The 23003-nt window shown below is 34.9% G+C and overlaps 4 protein-coding genes across 6 annotated transcripts in view; all 4 read left to right on the top strand.

The window, feature by feature from the left end:
- LOC125140831 (carcinoembryonic antigen-related cell adhesion molecule 5-like) overlaps positions 1-12043 on the top strand; it is a 31317-nt gene extending 19274 nt beyond the window's left edge. Inside the window, exons 1-12 of one of the 2 annotated variants that reach the window (XM_047810926.1) lie at positions 2802-3080; positions 4819-5133; positions 6179-6451; positions 6592-6858; positions 8037-8166; positions 8504-8541; positions 8737-8759; positions 9068-9169; positions 9480-9551; positions 9691-9752; positions 10087-10144; positions 10972-12043. In XM_047810926.1, coding sequence (XP_047666882.1) covers positions 3029-3080; positions 4819-5133; positions 6179-6451; positions 6592-6858; positions 8037-8166; positions 8504-8541; positions 8737-8759; positions 9068-9169; positions 9480-9551; positions 9691-9714 — 1296 coding nt within the window. In that variant the 5' untranslated portion in view covers positions 2802-3028 and the 3' untranslated portion in view covers positions 9715-9752; positions 10087-10144; positions 10972-12043. Of the gene's footprint in view, positions 1-2801; positions 3081-4818; positions 5134-6178; positions 6452-6591; positions 6859-8036; positions 8167-8503; positions 8542-8736; positions 8760-9067; positions 9170-9479; positions 9552-9690; positions 9753-10086; positions 10145-10971 lie in introns of those variants that run through there. The other variant, XM_047810925.1, reaches the window with a different exon arrangement.
- The window catches only part of LOC125140842 (carcinoembryonic antigen-related cell adhesion molecule 5-like), a 141933-nt gene that overhangs the window by 69781 nt on the left and 49149 nt on the right, over positions 1-23003 (top strand). The gene's annotated exons all lie outside the window — the stretch shown is intronic.
- The window catches only part of LOC125140832 (carcinoembryonic antigen-related cell adhesion molecule 6-like), a 53338-nt gene that overhangs the window by 29530 nt on the left and 805 nt on the right, over positions 1-23003 (top strand). Inside the window, exon 11 of one of the 2 annotated variants that reach the window (XM_047810928.1) lies at positions 10417-10473. The exons of the other annotated variant lie outside the window; for it this stretch is intronic. The gene's annotated coding sequence lies outside the window, so the exon portion shown is untranslated. Of the gene's footprint in view, positions 1-10416; positions 10474-23003 lie in introns of those variants that run through there. 2 annotated transcript variants of the gene reach the window in all.
- On the top strand, positions 15199-21815 carry LOC125140830 (carcinoembryonic antigen-related cell adhesion molecule 1-like). The gene is made up of 5 exons (XM_047810924.1): positions 15199-15408; positions 15596-15910; positions 19821-20096; positions 20217-20483; positions 21344-21815. Exons 1-5 carry the CDS (start codon positions 15357-15359, stop codon positions 21739-21741), a joined length of 1308 nt encoding a protein of 435 aa, XP_047666880.1. The 5' UTR covers positions 15199-15356; the 3' UTR covers positions 21742-21815.

The raw sequence follows: 23003 nt of genomic DNA, 5'->3' as shown, positions 1-23003 counted from the left end.
AGGACAACTAAGAGGCTATCTGACTGATATGTAATGTCAGAATGTATGCATGTACTGTATGTATGTATGCTGATGTGAAACTGTTGTTTTCCCCTCAAATATTTAAATTAAACCAGTCTATACCATTAATATCACAATTTTATTCATGAAAAATCCAGCATTAAGTAGGTCCTCATAAGTACTTACAGAGAGCTGTATCTGGCATATCTGCTGGCTGGTCCAGGCTCTGTAGCACCATGTGGTCACTTACCAGTGCTCTTGTCTCTCCCTCTTTTATCCTTACCCTGATTTTTTTTTTTTTGGCTAAACTTTAAAGAGAAACTTGCTTATATTAAAAAAAGTGCTGTCAACAACATCAACAACAACAATAAAAAACCAAACCTCCCTTTGATTACATGATAAACAAAACTTGAGAGGAACCAGATTCAAAAGGGTAGCCATCCTCATCTTGGTGCCACTGATACCACTCTTCACCGGCCCAACCAAACCATGGCTTGGTATAATTTTTTTTTTTTTTTTTTTTACTTTTTTTTTCAGTGCTGCTGTGTTCATAATTAATGGTAGCACTATATAACAAGATTAGGCTAGACTATAAAAAGTAAAAAAACAATCACTAATCTGTAAACAGCAACTAGAAAAACCAGGCAGAAGTGCCACAGGGCAGGCAGAAATTAGGGTCCAGGAACAGTCAGAGACAAAACCAGGCAGAGCAGGGACAGGAACAAAGGCAGGATGATTAAACAGGAGCTCAAGACAGCCTTAGAAGACCATCTTGCAAAGAACTATGTGTAGGCTGTATAGTAATATTGTTCCAGTGAACTGTGGCATTTCTGTTTCCCTCACTGGATTCTGCTGCTACACGGACCATACTGTAGGTTGTGAGTTTCTAGTTTTGTTTCTAGTTAGCCCTGTGTGTATCATCTGTGTTTTCTTAGCTAAGGCACTGAATCTTTGTTTTGTGTCTTTGACTCTCATGTAGCTACTAGCATTCTCATTGGGCTTGTCTTAATTATATGCTAATTATAGGCTAACTCCAAGATTGTTTTTCTCTGTGGTTGCTCAATAAATCAGCTCATTTGTACTCTACCAGGTGTCTCTGCATTTGAGCCTTTCCCGACCGGTCCTCGGCAATGAATATTAATATGATCATATTGTTGTTGTTATAAGTATTTGCACTGAAGTGGAATCATTTGGGTTGCATATGAAGGGGTCAATGTTTCAATGTAGGTATGAGGTTCTGCTAATAATCTGATGTTAAAGCTATAGACAAACAGATTTATTTGAAATATTGAATATATAAATTATTTTTTCAGTACTTTTGTGGAAATATTCCTTGAAGAGAAACTAGAAAAAAAATGTTGAGGGTTTTCTGAAGTACCTTAGAATTCTTCGAGGATGTTGAACGTTATTAGACATTCTGTACGTAAAGTTAAACTAGTGATGTCCTGCAGCCACAGATGTACTGAATTTTTTTTGATGACAGTGTCTTGGTTATTTTGTAAAACATTCTAGTAAAACAGTAAGTAAAACCCACAGCTAAAATTTCTTCAAATTTTGAGTAATTAAAATTAACGATATTTTAGAGAAAAGTGTTTACAAGTGTTTATAAATTGTTTTCTAATTTTGTTCTCCACTGTACATCTTTCCAGTACTGTATAAAGGTCTTGGGTACATACAGAAATGCTGTTCAGCAATCCCTTTTTAAAAGAACACCACCCAAAAAACTTCTCACCTGATAGATTGATGCACACACACAATTTTAGTTATTTCACACACTGTATCATTTCAGTTTTGTTTATTGCAGATATTGTTGTTATTGCAAATATTATCAAGTTATTGAATGTATTGCACTTACTTTGAAAACAATACAGACTTGCACACACAGTAGCAAGATGGTGGATCACAGCACATAGGTGTGTGGGTGCATTGTATGTTGACTGAGTGAACATTCTTTTGTGACGAGTTTTAATTAACCAGACAAAATTGCACTCTCGGGCCATATAAGAGATAATAATCTCGTCATCTAATTCTTCCTTGGGATCCTATTCCTGTTGGACATGTCCAAAACACCTTCCCTAATTCACCAGAGGACAGATAGCAACTATTCTGAGAAAAACGAAGAGAAAGAGGAAGTGAATATTTGGTTAAACATTGACCAAAGCATGCTGATTAAGCCAAAAGTAAGATTCCACACTTCAGAGAAAAACATTATGATTTAGATTAAAAACAAAAATCTGTATGAATGATTAAAATAAAGGCAGTCAAAGCCTATGCATTTTATATTTCACCTTATGTTTGCTCTTCTAAGCTGTTCTATACACTAGGCATAGTGTTTATCCTGTCCTTTAATGAGAGAGAAACATTAGTGTAAATAATATTGTTTAAAAGGTTACTGATCTGCTTTCTGATAGATAGATTTTATAGTGAATTCTATTGAACAGAAAATGTATACATGACACTCATCTTACATAAACACACTGTAATAATGTAATATCCTTTAACTGTGTTTAGTAGAGAGAGAAATAAAAGCAGAGCAGTGAAAGTTTTGCTTGTCAGTGTGACACATTTGTGAATAGAAAAACCATCTGTGTAATTTATTTTAACTTTTTTCTACAGATGCTTTTTGCTCTTTTCTGACACTGAATCTTCTCCATACTTTATTAGACTAATAGCATGATATTGTGACTGTGTAAAACTGTATTTGACCAATAGAGGGCACTGTCTGATCAGTGTCTGCAGCTCATAACTGATAAATTCAGAAATGATGTTTCAGATATTAACTGAGGTAAACATCTTATATTGCTATAACAACATATATGGGTTTGACATCTGAAGAGACTTTGCATAAACAAAGTTTTGTTCAAAGGTCACAGATTATGACACGTCCCTTGGCTAGTTATACAGTTACAAAGGCGGAAACTGAACATAACACTATTTTATCCACTGAAGCCTGAAGTGATTATTCAGTACAGATCTCTATTTAGTGACTATTATTGAGTAGCAGTGGTGGAGCTCCGGATCTCTCCTGATGGATTTACACACTGTGTGTTGCAGTCTGCTTCTGCTACTGACATGTTCAGGTGACTCTCTCTCTCTCTGTCTCTGTCTCTCTGTCTGTCTGTCCAATAAGGCCACAAATTTAACATTTTTGTTTTTTTGAACAAGAAAATTTATTGTGAAAATGTAATAATTATCACAGGATCTATTCCTAAAGATGTTTCTGTTGTACAGTATTTTCATCTCATTACTTTTGATGTTTATTGTATTTAATGTAATGTATCTGCTTATAATAATCTAATTTCACCCTAAAGGTTGATGTTTTTTCTGATCAAAAACAAAATCTACAGTTAATAGTCTTAGTGAAACTTTACTGTAAATACAGCTTTACTATTTAATTCCCTGTCAGAACTCCTGCATGGACATTCTCTGCTTGACCGTTAGGGGGCGTTCCGGCAGTGTTTTCTGACATGTGTCTTGTCTCACTCACCTGTTTTTTATTGGTTCATTAATATGTGTATTCATTTCCTCCGCGTTGCCTTTAGCTTCACTTGCCTTCACACTGCACACGACAAACGGACACGACTGTCGCATTTCTATGGGGTCAGAATTGTTTCATTATTCTGAATAAATACACTATGATCCACAAATAAATATAAAGAGTTTCACAAATATTTTTACAAATTTCACAAAAAGAAATGAAATTCACAAATAAATAAAATGGGATTTGCAAATAAAAAAAAATATTTATAAATTGTATTTATTTGCAAATTGCTTCCTGCTCATTTGTGAATCGCGTTCTGTGCATTTGTGGATTTGAAACATTTTTAACGTGCACAAGAATCCACAAATAGGTGGACTCCGCCCACCGTCAACTCCAGCCAATCGGACAACGGTCTCGTGGCGCTGACCAATCGTGGCACGGTCTACCTCAAACCAATCACGTTCTGATTTACTCGCACTATCACAGTGTAATATGTACTGCAAAATACGATTAAAAAAAAAACAAATAAAAAACATTTGTCGCAGATTCGAGCCCAATCTGGTAACCCTGTATGGACTGTAGCCAGCACTAAGGGTTAGTTCAATTCTGCTTTCTTTGGAAACGATTTCAGCATCATCAATGGGTCCAGTGGTAGTGTGAAGAGCGAGTAAATCAGAACGTGATTGGCTGGAGTAGACGGTGGGCGGAGTCACCTATTTGTGGATTCTTGTGCACTTCTTGACGTTAGAAATGTTTCAAATCCACAAATGCACAGAACGCAAGAGTAAATAGAAACAATCAATGCAACAATAAATCCAGAAAGACCGTGAATAATTTTTTTAGGAAACATTGACACAACATTAAAAATAATACAATATAAATATTAATAATTTATTAATTCTATCAATAACTGTATTTAAAACAAAAATATTGTTTTTGATAAAGTTTAAAAATGACTAAAGTTAATATTAATACTTATTAATAATTCTTATTACCTCGCGCACACGAACCTGATAGGAAAACATTTGAATACATCACATCCGGTCGGCTTATCGGATGCGGTGTAGTCGCACAAGTTCAATTTTTTTAACGGATCGAACGCTCAAAACGGATCCGAAAATTACGGATCCGCAGATGGTCGAAGCCGCCTATATTCTTTTGTCGGCGTCAGTGTTTTAGTTTCTGTTTCGTGTATTTTGTGTCGTCGTTAATAAAATCTGTTTTATTTTGTATCTCTACATTTGGGTTTGTTTTTATTCCTGTGATTTCTGACAGAACGCAGACAAATAAATGAGAACTAAACGAAGCTAAACGTATATATTTATTTATTCACACAGGTCGAGGCTTTGGCCAACTGTTGGAATTACCTGAGAGTATAAATAGAACAGTTGGGGAGAATATAGAGTTTACCCCAAAACATCTTCCTGATCCTCCTTACATCACAGTCATATGGAGCGTTAATGCAACGACCATTCTTTCTGGACCACCGAATGGAGTTAATATACTGCCACCGTACAAAGACAGACTCAGTTTTAACACCACATCTTTAGCTCTGGAGCTCAGCAGCCTGACTGAGAGTGATACTGGTCAATATGAACTGAGTGTAGTCACAGGAAAAACTTACACTGCTCACACCTCACTGCTGGTGCTTGGTGAGTAAACAAAACTTTTCTTTTAAACACAACAGTTTTACAGTTTCTTATTTTGTAAATACAAGGTAAAACTTTACTGCTCAGGTGTTTGCTTCTCTGCTGCTGCTCAGTACAACAGTGAAAAAGTCATCAGTACAATTAAGCTCTATTCACAAACTGGTGCCTCACAATGCTTCTGATTCTATGAGACTTCATATAAACATTCATTAAAATGTAACAAAGAAATGTTTATTAAAGAGTTTATATTTATTGTATATCAGTATTGTTTGAGATGAATATTTTAGTGAATTTAAATATCTCTTAATATTAGTATTATATCAATGTTGTGCTGCTTGTTTATTAAGCAAAGACTGTTTTTGACAGACATTGCAGACTGTGAAAATCACACACAGGGATATTGGTGCATTTGTGGTGTAGCTTCAACTTGTTTCTATACTTCTGTAAAGTTGCTAGACAATGTGAATTGTTAAAAGAACTCACTCATTTTCTACTGCTTATCCGAACTACCTCGGGTCACGGGGAGCCTGTGCCTATCTCGGGCGTCATCGGGCATCAAGGCAGGATACACCCTGGACGGCGTGCCAACCCATCGCAAGGCACACACACACACTCCGGACATTATATTATATTATATTATACATACATTAGATTACATTATATTATATTCAAATGTAACACCTTTATTTCCAATGAGTTCAAAATATTGTATCAATCCATTTTCACTTTCTTTGTAAAGAGATTAATCGTTCAGTGTTTTCAGCCATTTAGGTAATTCCTTGGTTTTGAGAGTATTCCTTAATTTCAGAGAAATAATTATTGTAAAATTTTGCTTATTATTGTAATTCTTATTCTTTTATATATATATATATATATATATATATATATATATATATATATATATATATATATATATATATATATATATATATATATAAAGTTTTTTTTACTACAAAAGTATAGTTAAAAATATGTTTATCTTTTTTCAGTTAATTTGTGTTGAAATCTTGTGTGTTAACTGAGCCCTGTACTGTGATTTAACCTCCAGTTCCAGTCTCCAACGTTACCATAGTGCCAAGTCAAACAGAGCTGGTTGAATTCAGCACTGTGAGTTTTGTCTGTTCTGCGTCCGGCTCCTCTCTTTCATTTATTTGGCTGAATGGCAGCTCTGAGATAACAGCAGGGGAGCGAGTTCAGCTAATAGACAACAAAAGCAAACTGACCATTACCAGTGCGATAAGAGGTGACACAGGAACGTACGAGTGTGAAGCATACAACAGTATCAACATTAAAAAGAGTCAATCAATCCTCATTGTTTACTGTGAGTCATTTCATATCATACTACTTGTTAACAGTCATGAGGTTTATCCAACAATCCTTCATGATATACAGTACAGTACCTGGTCTCCACAAGACCATGATGGCTCTAAAGCCAATTAAATGTGGTCTGTTCCATTGCAGATGGTCCTGAAAATGTTGCTGCAGCAGCAGATCCAGAGGAACCCTTCTACAGTTCTGGGTCTAACCTCAAATTAAACTGCTCAGCTGAGTCCAGGCCTGCTGCTGAGTTTCAGTGGGCTGTGAATGGAACAGAGCTTGGTGAAAAGGGCCAAGAGCTCAAACTGAACAACATTCAGATCAGTCACAGTGGCAATTACACCTGCATAGCCCATAACACACAGACCCTGCAGTACTCTGTGTCTCCACCTGTCAGTGTCACTATACTAGGTGGGTTATAGATTAGTTGTTGAAATCATGTGCAGCAAAATTAAATTCAAATCAAAGCTGTTCCCACCAGTTGTTTATTCAACTGCAGTAGATGACAACAGAAAATTGTAAATAAACTAGTTAACCTGAAAAACACTGAACGATTAATCTCTTTACAAAGAAAGTGAAAATGGATTGATAATTGCACTGCTGGTGCTTGGTGAGTAAAAAAACAAAGCACTAAATAATTTTCTTACATGATCTAGAACAATATCTTAAAATATTTATTACATTTTACAGTCAATTTTTAAAAAAAAAAACCAGTAGATTATCGTAATTCAGTAGACTGACTTAAAACTGCGCCAATATATGATTTTGAACTGCGTTCATATTCTTGCTACTAGATTTTGCAGAATTATCTCTAAGATTCTTAATTCAGAAATCCTGTCTTAGTAAAACTATTTGTAGTGTTTTACCTTTGAATAAACATAGAATCTATTTTTATGACTTTATATATTTTTCTGATTTTTGTACAACAGTACTGAATATAACAGAGAGCTTAATGAAGTACAGAAGAGGATTAAAATGGATAGCATTAACTGAAAGAGCAGATTTTTTTTTCTTTTTTGTCAAAAGAAAAACCATATCAACTGTATCAACCATAATTAATACAGTTATAACCATGGACGAGACAATTAATCTCTTGGGTTACTACATGTAAGTGCCAGTCATGCTTATTGCAGTATTTCCTTCTTTACCTGTAGATACTAACAACGAATTATTTAATTAACCTTTTTTTCATCAGATTAATGTAATCACTAACTTTTGCAATTGCATGGATTTTTTCTAGGTGTTTGTACTGTATATATTTTGGCTTCTTAGTAACCGTATGACACTATTAATAATTATACTGTACAATATATTTTGGTTATTATTCATGTCATATTTTTCAGCTGGTAGAGGAAAATGAATTTGCTATAATACAGAGGTATGTAATTAGAGGGTAAGTAAGGAAATGAATTAGGAAGCTCTTGTGTCCGAGGGAGTGTGGGCTATACAAATACTCTGTATTGGAGTTTCCACTTAACCACAAGAGGTTTTCATGTGTCACGTAAAAAAGTTGTTTAAAAAATGACTTACTTATGGTGACAAGTCCTTAAAAGATAATCTGCAGGTTTCTATTTTTTGTCTTTTAATAGATAGTGGGAGTGAAGGAGGAGATGGAGATTCACTGTCTGCAGGAGCTATAGCTGGGATTGTTATTGGAGTTTTATTAGTTGTTGCTGCAAATGCTGGTTTGATTTTCTATTTTGTGAAAGTAAAAGAAATGTAAGTAAATTAGATCCTTGATTTCAAATATACTTGTTATTTCATATATGGGCATTTAATAACAGTTTTTTCTACAAGTTATAAACATGTATTTTTTTGTAAGCAACGCATAGAACATAAAGTCAGTATCATAATTGTTTCATTGTTCATAATTATAACTGTTAAGACTCAAAGTGCTGTTTTTATAAAGGTGAAGTAAATTTATCAAATCAATGTGTGTTCTTAATATTAAATATGTCTATGTAAATTTGTCTTCTTGTTGCTCACTCATGTAAAGTGAAATAACACTTCAATCTGTATGACGCTATAATCTGGTCTACATTTTACTGTCATTCAGGCCAAGAACAAACTCCAGAGGAAATAACCAGAGTGGAGGTTTGTGTGAAGATCTTCAGTCATTGATAAATATTTGCTCAGTGTTAAAGACCAGACATTAGCTGATGGCATTTTTATGAGATATGATTATGCCATTCCTGGGAGATTCTGTGTTTGTTTTGACTGTACAGTAATTATATACACCGTTGTTTACTACAACATAATGATTTATACTGTATATTCTTTCTTATACAGCAACACATAATGCAGGTGGACATGTAAGTCAGTTTCTTTATTCAAGAAAAAAGTGAAAGTTTGAAAGTGTGGAAATATGCATGATATTTAATTTAGATGCTCTTTACCTTTAAAGCTGCTGGAACGACTGTACTTCGTCCCACAGCATGTAGAAGCCATAGATTAGTGTGTGTTGTGCTGCTTAGTCATGAAGTTACATAGACTTGAATGTGTATTAATAATTATCTTATCGCTTTTAATGAAATTGTTCATCAGTAAAGTACAGTTCACTAAATGTATGTCATAAATGTATTTATTTACCCATTTTACAGAGTTCTGCTTTATTTTTTAGGATTCAAACTATGAAAATATCCTCAGATTTCATAATCCAAACACCGGGGTGATTGTGGGTGGATCTGACACTCAGACGCCTCACACACCTCACCCTGTTACAGTAAACAGTATTTATTTCATTTGTACATTATTTCTATTACACTATTACACTATTGCTGCACTGCATGATAATGAATTTAGATGCTCTTTACGTTTTGAGCTGCTGGGACGACAGTACTTCATCCCGTAGCATGTAGAAGCCATAGATTAGTGTGTGTCGTGCTGCTCAAAGTCATGAAGTTACAGTACATTGACTCAAATGTGTACTAATAATCAGCTGAAAACTTAATAATCATCAGTAAACACACAGTTCACTAAATGTATGTCATAAATGTAATTATTTACATTTTACAGTGTTCTTTTATTTTTAGGATACATACTATGAAAATATGGTATCCCATAATAAAAACCCTGTGATGTGTCACACACCTCACCCTGATGAGGTAAACAGTTCATTTGTTTGATTTGTACACCATTATTAATTTAATTCTATCCTCATTGTGATGAATTTATCTATTGCTTTTCTGACATTATGTGATGTCCAGTACAGCTTATTGAATTTATTTATTACTAACCATCTAGGGAGTAATATATGAAAACCCCTGACATGCAGAAATCATGCACTTTTTACTGTAGATAATGAGGTAAGTAGCTTTACTTCAATTATATTTAGGACAAGAATAAATTTCATCAAAGTAGTAGATTGGAGAAATACTCATATAGCACTGAAGTGAACTCCAGAATAACTCATGCAACAAATGATATTTAAGAAATATTGCACAAGCAGGAGTTCTGTTATATTGAACATCAGCACAGCTGTGATTTGGTTAGTAATCATAAATTTGGCAAGTAATCACAGCTGTGCTGATATTCACTACAACTGCAAGAAATTGATATGGAGTAACGAGCATTTCAGAAATAGTATAACCAAATGTATTGTGATTTTTATTCCTCTCTTAAATAAAATAAATCCTCAAGATGACGCACCGGATCGAGCATGTTACCATTCAACACAGAGGCAGACAGACAGCCCTGAGTAAGTGTAGTAACAGTGAAATAAAGTGGATTGAGACAATCAGTGAAATGTTTCAGTGTTACTCTAAATATAGGCACCCCGGGAATATCAGCGCCTATTTTTATTTAAAAAAAAAACAAACTTTTAGTTGATGTTTCATCAACAAACCTTCTCTTGTAATGGCTAAGAAGGTTATATGCACTTCCTGGATTTCTTGCCCAATTTCAACAGAGTTATAACAACAGTCATTGTTCACAAAAACTCATTTGGCTATAACACAGTTCTGTTTGTAGTGTGACTGATCCTTGCTGATGTTTAGGTGATGCATTTTGTGAGCTGCTTTCATGCAGCCCTTAAGAACTACTTAAAACATGGCAACCACAAAACAGTTAAACTCTGTACTACTCTGAAACTGTAAAACTGTATGCTCATCTGTCCTCTTCTTGGCACATTTATGAACACTACAGATATTTGAATTTTTGACAAACATTTTTATGTGCCTGGTTGCTCCTAATTATTAATTATTAATGTATTGTTATATGCATAAAACTCTATCCATCAAATCCCACCTGAATGTTTACTGTTTAGTGCTAATTTTGACCTCCTCTTATTCCTTATCAGTGATGTTTATGGTCTTTTCAAAAAAATCTATTTCCTCCTGTACCAGCATTTAACTCTTCTAGCTTTGTAACCTTTTAATGTTTTACATTTATTTTTGAGTCATGTAATTCTTATTCAGTTTCAAACACTTTTGCTGCAATGATTATTTTGTATAATGTTTATTTAAACCCTGTTCAGGAAGAAAGACATGATTGTGTGATCAACACCCTGCACTTTATCTGTTATAGGGATTAAAGAGGACAAATGTCACCAGCTGTGGGAAGAGGAAGTAAAGAGAGAAAAAACATTTATGATTCAGAATTATTACATATCTTTATAAATAATTGTAGCATGAGTAGAAGTCTGTACATATGATACATCTGATAGATGAAAATGTATAAAAACATGTATGTGTAGTAATTTTATAAGAAAATATATTGCATTACTTCTTTATTCATTCTAATGTACTTAAGATTAGTGAATTTAACTTTTCACCCTAAGTTTAGTCTTATTCTACTGTTTTTCCTTTATACTTCATTTCCCGCAATCCTCTGTAGACTGCATCACCGTTTTTCAGTGCACTTCATTACCCCAGTTCTCAGCCTCAGTCTATAAATAGACCTCATTTACTTTCTTTGTTCTTTTGTATTGGTGCGTTGTGGGCCTGAAGATGGGCACTCAACCATGTGTGTTTGAATCTTTTCCATAAGATGTGTTATGTGAGTTTTCTATTGTATTGTTTACTTGAATTTAATGGGTTGTATACTTGTCATTAGTAGGTTTATAGATGTTATGTTTGATGTTGTACGACTTCCATCTTTATTATTATTTGTGAGCCTGATCTCTTTGTTGTATCGTTTGTAGTGACCAGAAAACCATCTTTACCATCCTGTGTATCCTAAACATTCTGCTTATCCTGTGAAACCTGTGTACTGTGCATCCAGTTTTATGAATACCCAGAATAAATGAGAGCAAATGGATTAAGTTGGACTGTGTTTTAACAAGACACACCACCAAGTTCTACCACCAGGTTCCTCTGAACTTTGGATACTTTTAACATCTGTTATTCAACAGTTATTTATAGTGTTGTTTGCCTGGTCTTCACATAGCTTGTGATTAAGAAATACCCTTGAATATTTTTTTTTACCCTGCCTTCCATCTTGTTTTTTCCCATCATTTAAAGCAGAAAACTGTCACTAACTGTTTTATAATGACAATTCTTGATATATTCTGTAAAATCATTTATTAGACATAATTTACCTGTTTGAAATTCCCTGTTTTATCCTGACACTGATCACTGAAACACAGAACACTCATTAGGAAAATCAGCCACACTTCCTCAATCCAGCATCCTTTCATTATCAATAGTTAATACAGAAAGAGTGGTGGAAATTAGTGGGATTAGTGTCAGGTCACTGTCACTGCTAGTTTCAACTCATTACCTGACTTTACAGTTTCCTTAAACCTCTTTTGTCTTTCACAAACTTTTTGTCTCTATTTTCCTGTTGAGCATTAATCAGGTTTCATTTTGGTTATGCATTGTATCATGTATGTATATACAGTATGCATGTCTCTGCTTTGTTTCTTTGCTATGTGTTTTTCATAATAAATACTTGCTAATATTCCACTATTGTTAATTAGTTCATCCAGCTAATATTCCTATTAGGAAGTTAAATAAAACATCAGGAAGATGAGGAAGAAAATGAAAGCTGACATTTTAAAGCAACTAGACATAAAAACATTAAAAAAAAACTGTCTACTGAATCAAGGAGTCATTAGTTCACAAATATTTTAAAGTGGTTAGAGATGATATTGATATTATCTCAGGCTAGACTTAAAACTTTAAAAACGTATATTAAAAACTTATATTAAAAACCGTGCTCTGAAGCAACACAACTATCTGACATCAGAAAGAAGATTTAAGGTGATTTCATGGTTTTTGCTGAACCATGTACATTTTGCTGAACCATGTAGTGCTGCTAAAAAGTCTGCTGGATGATTAAAGCAAAAAAAAAAGTGTGCTGATGATTATAGGAGTTGATGTGGGAAATTTCTCTTTTTCACTTCATCGGTCAACCGATTCATTACAGATTCTTTTATTCATGGTCACAATGCAGCTTTACAGAAATCCAGGTTTGCATTTAAAATTAGACAGTAACCCTAATGAACAAGCCAGAGATGATGGTGGCAACAACAACAAAAACGACAAATGACATGAATTCAATAGCTAATACATACCTTCTGTTCCTCAGCCAGAGATATGAGCCTGATTGGACTGACGGTGGCGCTGTAGTGTTGTATTCGATATTCATTACAGAATGGCAAAAGATTCTTAGAGAAAATCTTCCTTCTTCATGTACTTTACAATAATTTCCTACTGGATATGACTTTTTTTGTATGCTACACTGCTGATTAGGTTCACCCAATTATATTTGGAGCATAGTATGTGAGTTATTGTTAGTTTTAATTTAATGCATGTACTTAAGTTTGAATTCTAGTCTAATGCTTATATCCCATACAGTGCCTTGCCTTCATACCCACTGAACTTACTTCACATGTTACAACCACAAAGAAAAATGTATTTTATTGGGATTTTATGAAATAAACCAAAAGAAAGTGGCACATAATTATGGGTTGGAATAAAAATTATAAATGGTGTAATATCTGAAAAGTGTGGTGTGCATTTATATTCAGCCCCCTTTACTCTGATACCCCTAACTAAAATCCAGTGAAACTACTGTAACTGCCTTCAGAAGTCACCTAATTAGTAAATAGAGTGCACCTGTGTGTAATTTAATCTCAGTATAAATACAGCTGTTCTCAGAAGTGTGTTAGAGAATGTTAGTGAACAAACAGCATCATGAAGTACACACCAAAGAACATACCAGACAGGTCAGGGATAAAGTTGGAGAAGTTTAAAGCAGGGTTAGGTTATAAAATAATATCCCAAGCCTTGAATATCTCACGGAGCACTGTACAATCCATCATCCGGAAATGGAAAGAGTATGGCACAACTGCAAGCCTACCAAGACATGGCCGTCCACCTAAACTGACAGGCTGTGCAAGGAGAGCATTAATCAGAGAAGCAGCCAAGAGGCCCACAGTAACTCTGGAGGAGCTGCAGACAACTATTAGTCGTGCACTCCACAAATCTTCTCTTTTTATAGGAGTGTAAAGAAGAAAGCCATTGTTGAAAGAAAGCCATAAGAAATCCCGTTTGCGACAAACAATGTGGGGGACACAGCAAGCATGTGGAGAAAGGTGCTCTGGTCAGACGAGACAAAAATGTAACTTTTTGGCCAAAATTCAAAACGTTATGTGTGGCGGAAATCTAACACTGCACATCACCCTGAACTCACCATCCCCACCATGAAACATGGTGGTGGCAGCATCATGTTGTGGGGATGCTTTTCTTCAGCAGGAACATGGAAGCTGGTCAGAGTTGATGGGAAGATGGATGGAGCCAAATACAGGGCAATCTTAGATGAAAACCTGTTAGAGTCTGCAACAGAGTTGACACTGGGGCGGAGGTTCACCTTCCGGCAAGACAATGACCCTAAACATACAGTCAGAGCTACAATGGAGTGGTTTAAATCAACGCATATTCATGTGTTAGAATGGCCCAGTCAAAGTCCAGACTTAAATCCAATTGAGAATTTGTAGCGAGACTTGAAAATCGCTGTTCACAGACGCTCTCTATCCAATCTGACTGAGTTTGAGCTATTTTTTAGAAAAATTTCACTCTCTAGATGTGCAAAGCTGGTAGAGACATACCCCAAAAGACCTGCAGCTGTAATTGCAGTGAAAGGTGGTTCTACTCAGTGGGGCTAAATACAAAATATGGGCTGAATACAAAAAATGGGGCAGAATACAAAATTTGGACTCCATTTATTATTTTCCTTCCACTTCACAATTACTGTATGTGCCACTTTGTGTTGGTCTATCACATAAAATCCTAATAAAATACATACATTTGTGGTTGTAACATGTCAAAATGTGAAAAGGTTCAGTGGGTATGAATACTTTTATATATTATGTAAATATTTCCTAATCTGTAAATGGATCTGTAATTTACTCATTACTTAAAACATGAACATGTCCATCTCTGCATCATCTTTTTTCAGATTAACCTCACAAACTTAAACTAAATGGTAAACTCCTTGGCCATGAAGCCATAAAAGAAGAAAAAAACAAAACAATATTTAAATAAAATTCTTGTCAAAACACTCAGCAGATGTTGGTCGACAGTAATCCCAAATAATTGTAAGCAATACAGTTATTGTTGTTGTTGTTATTATTTTATGTTGTGGCCATATTGCAAATGATGATGAATGAAATTAGAATAAACGAATTTTTATATCGTTTTTCCTTAAATATACTGTATCATATAGTCAGTGGGCGTGGCTATAAAACTGATCACCTGACAATAAGGTGGACAATAAAGGCGGAACCTGAATGTGAAGATCTGGGGAAACCGGAGGAGGAGAATTACTCTAATAATGTTCCTGTAGGCAGTTCAGTTCACTCTATCAGTTCACTCCTGCATGTGTTTAACACTGTTTACACGACTTTTGCTTTCTAATTCGAGTTTGATCGCAACTACTCGGTTCATTTCGATTATTGATCTTTCCTGATGGATTTACACGCTGTGTGCTGCACTCTGTTTCTGCTGCTGACATGTTCAGGTGAGCACAATATTATACATATTTATACATCTATTATATGGTTATTTATTAAAGGAATACAGTGAGTAACTACAGTGACATAATATGGAAAATAAGCATTAACAATATACAAATGTTCGCATTATTATTAGTATTATTATTATTATTGTTGTTGTTGTTGTTGTTGTTGTTGTGTTTATTCACACAGGTCGAGGCTTTGGCCAAGTGTTGGAATTACCTGAGAGTATAAATAGAACAGTTGGGGAGAATATAGAGTTTACCCCAAAACATCTTCCTGATCCTCATTACATCACAGCCATATGGAGAGTTAATGAAACGACCATTCTTTCTGGATCACCGAATGGAGTTACTATACTGCTACCGTACAAAGACAGAGTCAGTTTTAACACCACATCTTTAGCTCTGGAGCTCAGGAGCCTGACTGAGAGTGATACTGGTCAATATGAACTGAGTGTAGTCACAGGAAAAACTTACACTGCTCACACCTCACTGCTGGTGCTTGGTGAGTAAACAACTTTTTTTATTTTTTAGCAGTAAGGTTTTTTTCCTTTAACTTTGCACAGTCCTCATTTGTAAATACAAGGGACTTTTATAACTTTAACAGCTTATATTTACAATAATATTTTTTTATCTGTACTGCAAAACATCACAAGGTGAATCCAGTTACACATTTACCAAATTGTTGAACATTATCATATTACTCATGCATTGTAAATCCAGCAAAACATTTAGTTCCCTGCTTTCATTTGATCTATTTAAATTGGAGAAAGTATATTGTCAAATATAACTAATATAACTTTAGAGTTTTAAACAGATTTCTGTAATGATTTTCCTATGAATTATATGCCCTGTCACTGTCCACTCCACATGTGCCATTGCACTTCTTCATCCATACTGCAGCAAAACCTCTTTTCAAAGCTCCATGACTGGTGGCTAAAGATTGGTGACTGGTGACCACATACAAAATCTGTAGTTCTATAATCAAAGATTTATTGGACTAAAATAAGCAAGGTACACTTTACTCATTTTTACTCATAGCTAATTCATAACTAACAACTTTGAACATTTTTTTTCTTAAATTTTGTCAGTATGGCTGAAATAGTGACTGCACAACAATTTTTTTGAAAAGTTTTGCCTCCTAAAAAGTTTTTGCTGATTGTGACCGGTGCCTGGAGGGTATGCACAAATATAGTTTTGGTTTTGCTGCATCACGTGGGAACTGAGAAATAGACAGTTAACTGTTTATTGGTAATATCGTATTTAATCGCGTTTATGTTTCTAATATGCTATTAAGTTCAATATATATAAAAGTACTTTGCTCCTGATTTTAGTTGTAAGCACTGATGGATTCCGGTTGCGTTGATATTGTTTTTCCTTTATAGCAATGTCCTGGTGAAACCGATTTTTGAAGAAGTCCAAGTGTGAGTGGAGGAAATTAATCTTGAATGACATGTTGCACATTGTTTTGTATGCTCTGAGAAGTTTGTCTACCAGCAGAATGTAATGCAGGGTTCTGTAATTGCCAAGAAAATAGTCAGAAACATCTTTGATGGCTTTACAGGCAATACTTTCTTGCCCAACTAACAGATCTTCGAAGCGCTTGTCACTCATAACATGTCTGATTTGAGGGCAAACAAAAATGCCCTCTTTTATCTTACCCTCACTTATTCTTGGGAAACAGTAACAGAGTTCTAGTAACAGAACAACAACTCTCAGATATCCACAGATATTCCAGTTGTACTTGCTGTACTGGATGTGCTTCAGCAACGTTTTCATTTTATCGTGGGTTTCTTTCACGTGTTCTGCATAGCCATTGCCATTGTGTAACAAAACAGCTTTGAGGCTTAACATTGATGTTAAATTGAATCAAAGACGAATCAAAGAGATGCCACTCTTGCGGGTCATAGTCACAACACAAAGCAGAGAACAATCATTCGATGTCAACAGAGAAACAGAGAAGGTCAACCTGTGCAAAGAATTTGGTCAGTGTTGTATAAAGTACTAGAAAGCAATACTTGAGTAAAAGTACAAGTATCATACTAGAAAAAGACTTTGGTAGAAGTGAAAGTCACCTTTTAGAATATTACTCAAGTAAAAGTCTTAAAGTATCTGATATACTGTACTAAAGTATCAAAAGTAATTTTCTGATATTTAATATACTTAAGTATTTGAAGTAAAAGTAAAAAGTAAAATTTCAGTGATTTTCGGTAGGCATAAGAGCAGGGTAGGTTCTAGGGCAGGGGTCGGCAACACGCGGCTCCGGAGCCGCAAGTGGCTCTTTCATCCCTCTGCTGCGGCTCCCTGTAGATTTGGAAAATAAAAATTTTATTCAAATTTATTTTATTTTAGTTAGTTAAAAAAAAAAGTAATTCTAAATTCTAAGATTATGATGCTCTTGTAACATTAAAATAAACCGTGTTTAATTTTTTTGTCGCTCAAAATATGCGTCATAACTGCCGACTTGAAATCCGACACACAGAAGCAGATGCATTTTTGGTTTGCTGCAGCCAACAAGTTAAGATTTTGATGTCATGCATTTGGGTCTTTTATCACGCTCTCCCGCCACACATCGTATTTCTCATGCAGAAAAACTTTTTGACTATTTATCATATATTTAATGTATCAGTCCGCACCGCTGTCTGGAACCGCGCAGGAATCAATCGCGTCTCCCCCGAAGTTATTAGTCGAGCCTGACACTTATCAGCCAATCAAAAAAGAGGCTACACAATAGCCAATCAGAAAATAGCAATATCTGGGAAAGATTTAACCCAACAACCAATGAAAAAATTGGGGTTGCGTGGGGGGTGGAGATGTCACGCTTGCCTGTCTTCAAAACTTGAGAGCCGAAGAGGACTCAATTTTATTTGAAAGTAACCTTCAAACCAGCGTGTTTTTACTTAAGGTTAGTTCAAACTGTTCAAAATATTTTTGTTTGCCTGCAGAAATAAAATTTCGTTCACACTACAGTTTTTTCTATAGTTTCCATGAAGGTAAAAACGACATATGCAGTGTTATCTTCATTTTAGATGTCAAATGGGTTTTGTGGCTCCCTGTGGTTTTTTTTTCTGTGGGAAACAGGTCCAAATGGCTCTTTGAGTGTTTAAGGTTGCCGACCCCTGTTCTAGGGTTTCATCTTTAGGGTGTATAGCCCTCAGTGAGAATTTAAAACAAGAAGAGTTTTATGTTATATATTACTAAGTAGTCATATAAGCCAAAAGTTATGGTATTATTAAATGGCAAAAGTGGACACCAAAATTTTATGCATGATGTAATGATGCCAGTCTTGAATCAAATCAGTTCATTTTTGTGTGCATTCTCTACAAACAGTTTGTCCAATGTATGCAGTCATTAATAAAAATATTCACAAGACAAAGACCAAATCAATAAATGTTATTTTTATTTAGTATTTAATGGATTGTTTGCATTAATATTTTGTTTGTGCTATCAACTGTGGTAATAAGAATGGTGAAATTTCACTGCTTTTGGTATAGATAAATGCCTCCAGCTCTGACTGTGCGTGCACACTGCGCGTGCCTGTGCTTCTCCATAGAGTGTGCAGAGTGTAATACAATCTAAGAGCATTGATTCCCCAAACCTCCCTTATTGCAGTCGCACACATTTCTTCTGATTTTATTTTGTAGTTACGAGTAACGAAGATGCTTAGTGGAAATATAGCGGAGTAAAAGTATACATTTTATCTAGGAAATGTAGTGGAGTAAAAGTGAAAGTTGACATAAATTTAAATAGCGAAGTAAAGTACAGATACGTTAAATTTCTACTTAAGTACAGTAACGAAGTATTTGTACTTCGTTACATTACAACACTGAATTTGGTTATATCATCTTGGTGGCTTCAAAAAACAGAAGTTTCTGTACCTGGTAACAGCAAACACCATTTCTGCAGTCTCGAACCCAGCAATTTTACAGCTGAATTACAGATGATATGTTTTCTTCACAAGAGCAGTCATTATGTGTCTCTGATGAACAAGCATATACTTGCCACAAAAATAGCAGAATGTATCGCGGCTGTTATGACATTGACAAGACATATCGACCGACACTAATTGTCCTCTAAAACGTGGCCTGATTTCACGCCTGCACATGCCCAGACTGCACAAAACATTGTTCATTGGTCTCCTTACAAAAACAAATATTTTGGACACAAATATAAGAAAAAAACATGACAAAACTGAAGATTTCAATGAAATTGTATGTGATGGGCAAATTTGGATGTGATTTTTGTGATCAGCAGCCAAAAGTCTATAAAGAACACCCAACAGTGCAAAAGCAAAAACATTGTTGTGCAGAGTATTGGTACATTGATTATGCTTATATATTTATAAATTTGCTTTAAAATCTTATTTGTACTGGTGTCCATCTACAGTAAGCCCTGTACTACATTTTAACCCCCAGTTCCAGTCTCCAATGTTACCATAGTACCAAGTCAAACAGAGCTGGTTGAATTCAACACTGTGAGTTTCGTCTGCTCTGCTTCTGGCTCCTTTCTTTCATTTATTTGGCTGAATGACAGCTCTGAGATAACAGCAGGGGAGCGAATCCAGATAACAGACAACAACAGCAAACTGACCATTACCAGTGTGATGAGAGGTGAAACAGGCCCATATGAGTGTGAAGCATACAACAGTATCAACAGCAATAGGAGTCTCCCATTCAACCTTACCATTTACTGTGAGTCATTTCATATCATGCAACTTGTTAACAGACATGAGGTTTATCCAACAATCCTGCATGATACCACAAGACCATGATGGCTCTAAAGACGACTAAATATGGACTGTTCCATTGCAGATGGACCTGAAAATGTTGCTGCAGCAGCAGATCCAGAGGAACCCATCTACAGTTCTGGGTCTAACCTCAAATTAAACTGCTCAGCTGAGTCCAGGCCTGCTGCTGAGTTTCATTGGGCTGTGAATGGAGCAAAGCTTGTTGAAATGGGCCAAGAGCTCAAACTGAACAACCTTCAGATCAGTCAGAGTGGCAATTACACCTGCATAGCCAATAACACACAAACCCTACAAAACTCTGTCTCTGAACCGATCAGTGTCACTATACTAGGTGGGATATCGATTAGTTGTGCAACAAAATTATATTCAAATCCTCCCCTGGAAATGCAGTGGATCGCAATGGAAAAATGGAGAATTAGATAACATTGTAAATGAACTAGTAAACCTGAAAAACATTGACAAAATAAATATCTTCACGTAGGAATTGATAATAGATTGATACAATATTTTGAACTCACAAGGAAGTAAAGCTGTTACATTTAACTATAATTTAAGTAATATGTTTTATACAGTATTATGTAAGGAATAAACAGAGTTGTGGCATGCTGTTATAGGAAAAAAATTTATTATGGGTTGTGTCATGTTTCAGTGAAAACCAGAGTCTCCTGTGATGAATATTAATTACTATAGATAAATGTCTGAATTCCTATAGAAATTATATTGTAGTAGAACTAACGTTTAATAAAAAGTATAGTTGCTTTTAATTTCTATCTGCAGTTTGAGGAAATTAATCAAAAATTAATAAAATTCTGATAACTCCATGTGTGATTCTTATATAAAGATCTAGTGGTGAGGGATGAAAATCAGTCAGTGTTCAGAAAAAGTCTTTGAATTTTCAGTGACCATTTTCCTTATTAAAGCTTTGCTTTTGAGAGAACTTCTTGAATGTGAAGGTTAAGTGCTAATACTTGTAGGGCTTTGCTTGACAGTACAAGTGATAATTTTAAATAATATTAGCTAATAGAGTAACTAAAGTGATTACAGTATTATCTTTTATTTAGACTTAACTGTACTGACAGGGCCAATAGTGTTTCTAATGATTACTGTATTACTGTTTTGATTATAGATTAGTGTGGAGATCTATTGTGAAATGTCATGTATCTGAGTCCTATATTACATTTTAATCCCCAGCACCAGTCTCCAACGTTGCCATAATACCAAGTCTTAAAGAAGTTGAACTCAACGGCACTGTTAGTTTTGTCTGCTCTGCATCCGGCTCCTCTCTTTCATTTATTTGGCTGAATGACAGCTCTGAGGTAACAGCAGGGGAGCGAGTTCAGTTAACAGACAACAACAGCAAACTGACCATTACCAGTGTGATCAGAAATGACACAGGCCCATATGAGTGTGAAGCATACAACAGCATCAACAGACAAAAGAGTCTCCCATTCAGCCTCACCATTAAGATTAGTGGTGAGTTATTTCATATCAGTTCAACAACTATGCATTGCTGTAATGTGAATAGAATTGATGTGAGAATAAATCAGATGCTAGAAAAACACACAATATTTAAGAAATTCAGGATCTAAAACAAATTTTAATCTGGTTTATTGCAAATGTAATAATTTCCTGCTATGCAATCCAAATTCCCTCAGAATTTCATGTTTTATTTGACAGTACAAGTGTAAGCATATGTAGGCAAACTCTAACAGATCAGCATTAGTATTTTGTGTTTGTTGTAATATTTGTATTAATTCTAATTCATTGAACTTAGGATTAGTAAATTTAACTTTTCACCTTAAGTTATTATTAATAACTTAAGGTTATTTATATTGTTGTTTATCGGGCCTTTACATAGCCTGTGATAAGAAATACCCTTGAATATTTTATGAAAGGTCAGTGATCTTTTTTACCTTGCGTTCCATTTTGTTGTTTTGATTTCTTTATTTAAGGCAAAAAACTTTCACTTGTTTTGACAATATATATTCTGTAAAGATATATTCTGTAAAATCATTTATTAGACATATGTGTCTAATTTTCCTGTTTAGAATTCTGTGGTTTTTTCAATACATCTTATACAAAAAGGTATAAAGGTTATAAATTAGAATGGTTAAAACTCTATTTCAGTTACAAATTCATTCCAATTTCATTAGAATTATTACAGTTTCCTTGTAATAATAAATGGTGCAGCTAAACAGAACAATACAAAAATAATTCAATATAAAAGATCTAAGACTTCAAGTGCACAGCTTCTACACTTGGTAAAGATGTGGCCAAACTTGAGGAGGAAATGCAGAGTTTACGGAGTGAGTACAGGAACAAGAGCAATACAAATGCTGTTAGAACCTAGTCTGGTGTAGACAGACCTTCAGAAGGTCTGGACTCCACAGCTGCTTGAAGAGCTCCTCAAGAGGCTGTCTGACTGATGTATGTATGTTCCTATTAAAACATACTGATGTGAAACTGTAGTTATTCCCCTCAAAATTTTTTATTTAATCAGTCTATACCATTTAGTATCATAAAATTTCAAATTTTTTTGTTCATGGTAAATCCAGCATTAAGCAGATCCTTATAAGTACTTACAGAGAGCTGTAGCTGCCGTGGTTACTGCTGACATACCTGGTGGCTGGTCCAGGCTCTGTAGCACAATGTAGTCACTTTCCAGTGCTCTTTTCTTTCCCAGTTTTATCCTTACCCCGTTCACTGAAACACTCATTTTTTTTTTAGGAAAATCAGCCACACTTCCTCAATCCAGCATCAATTCATTAGTAATAGTTAATACAGAAAGAGTGGAGGAACTTTGTGGGGTTATTTTCATCTGTCTGCTAGTTTCAACTCATTATATGACTAC

Source organism: Tachysurus fulvidraco, chromosome 3, assembly GCF_022655615.1.
Source record: "Tachysurus fulvidraco isolate hzauxx_2018 chromosome 3, HZAU_PFXX_2.0, whole genome shotgun sequence".
Lineage (NCBI taxonomy): Eukaryota > Metazoa > Chordata > Actinopteri > Siluriformes > Bagridae > Tachysurus > Tachysurus fulvidraco.
This window is presented reverse-complemented; position numbering and strand designations above follow the sequence as displayed.

Coding starts and splice junctions, on each gene's coding strand:
- LOC125140830 (XM_047810924.1), top strand. CDS start 15,357: ATGGATTTACACGCTGTGTGCTGCACTCTGTTTCTGCTGCTGACATGT. Junction 15,409..15,595: donor TCTGCTGCTGACATGTTCAG/GTGAGCACAATA, acceptor TTATTCACACAG/GTCGAGGCTTTGGCCAAGTG. Junction 20,484..21,343: donor GATCAGTGTCACTATACTAG/GTGGGATATCGA, acceptor TTTAATCCCCAG/CACCAGTCTCCAACGTTGCC.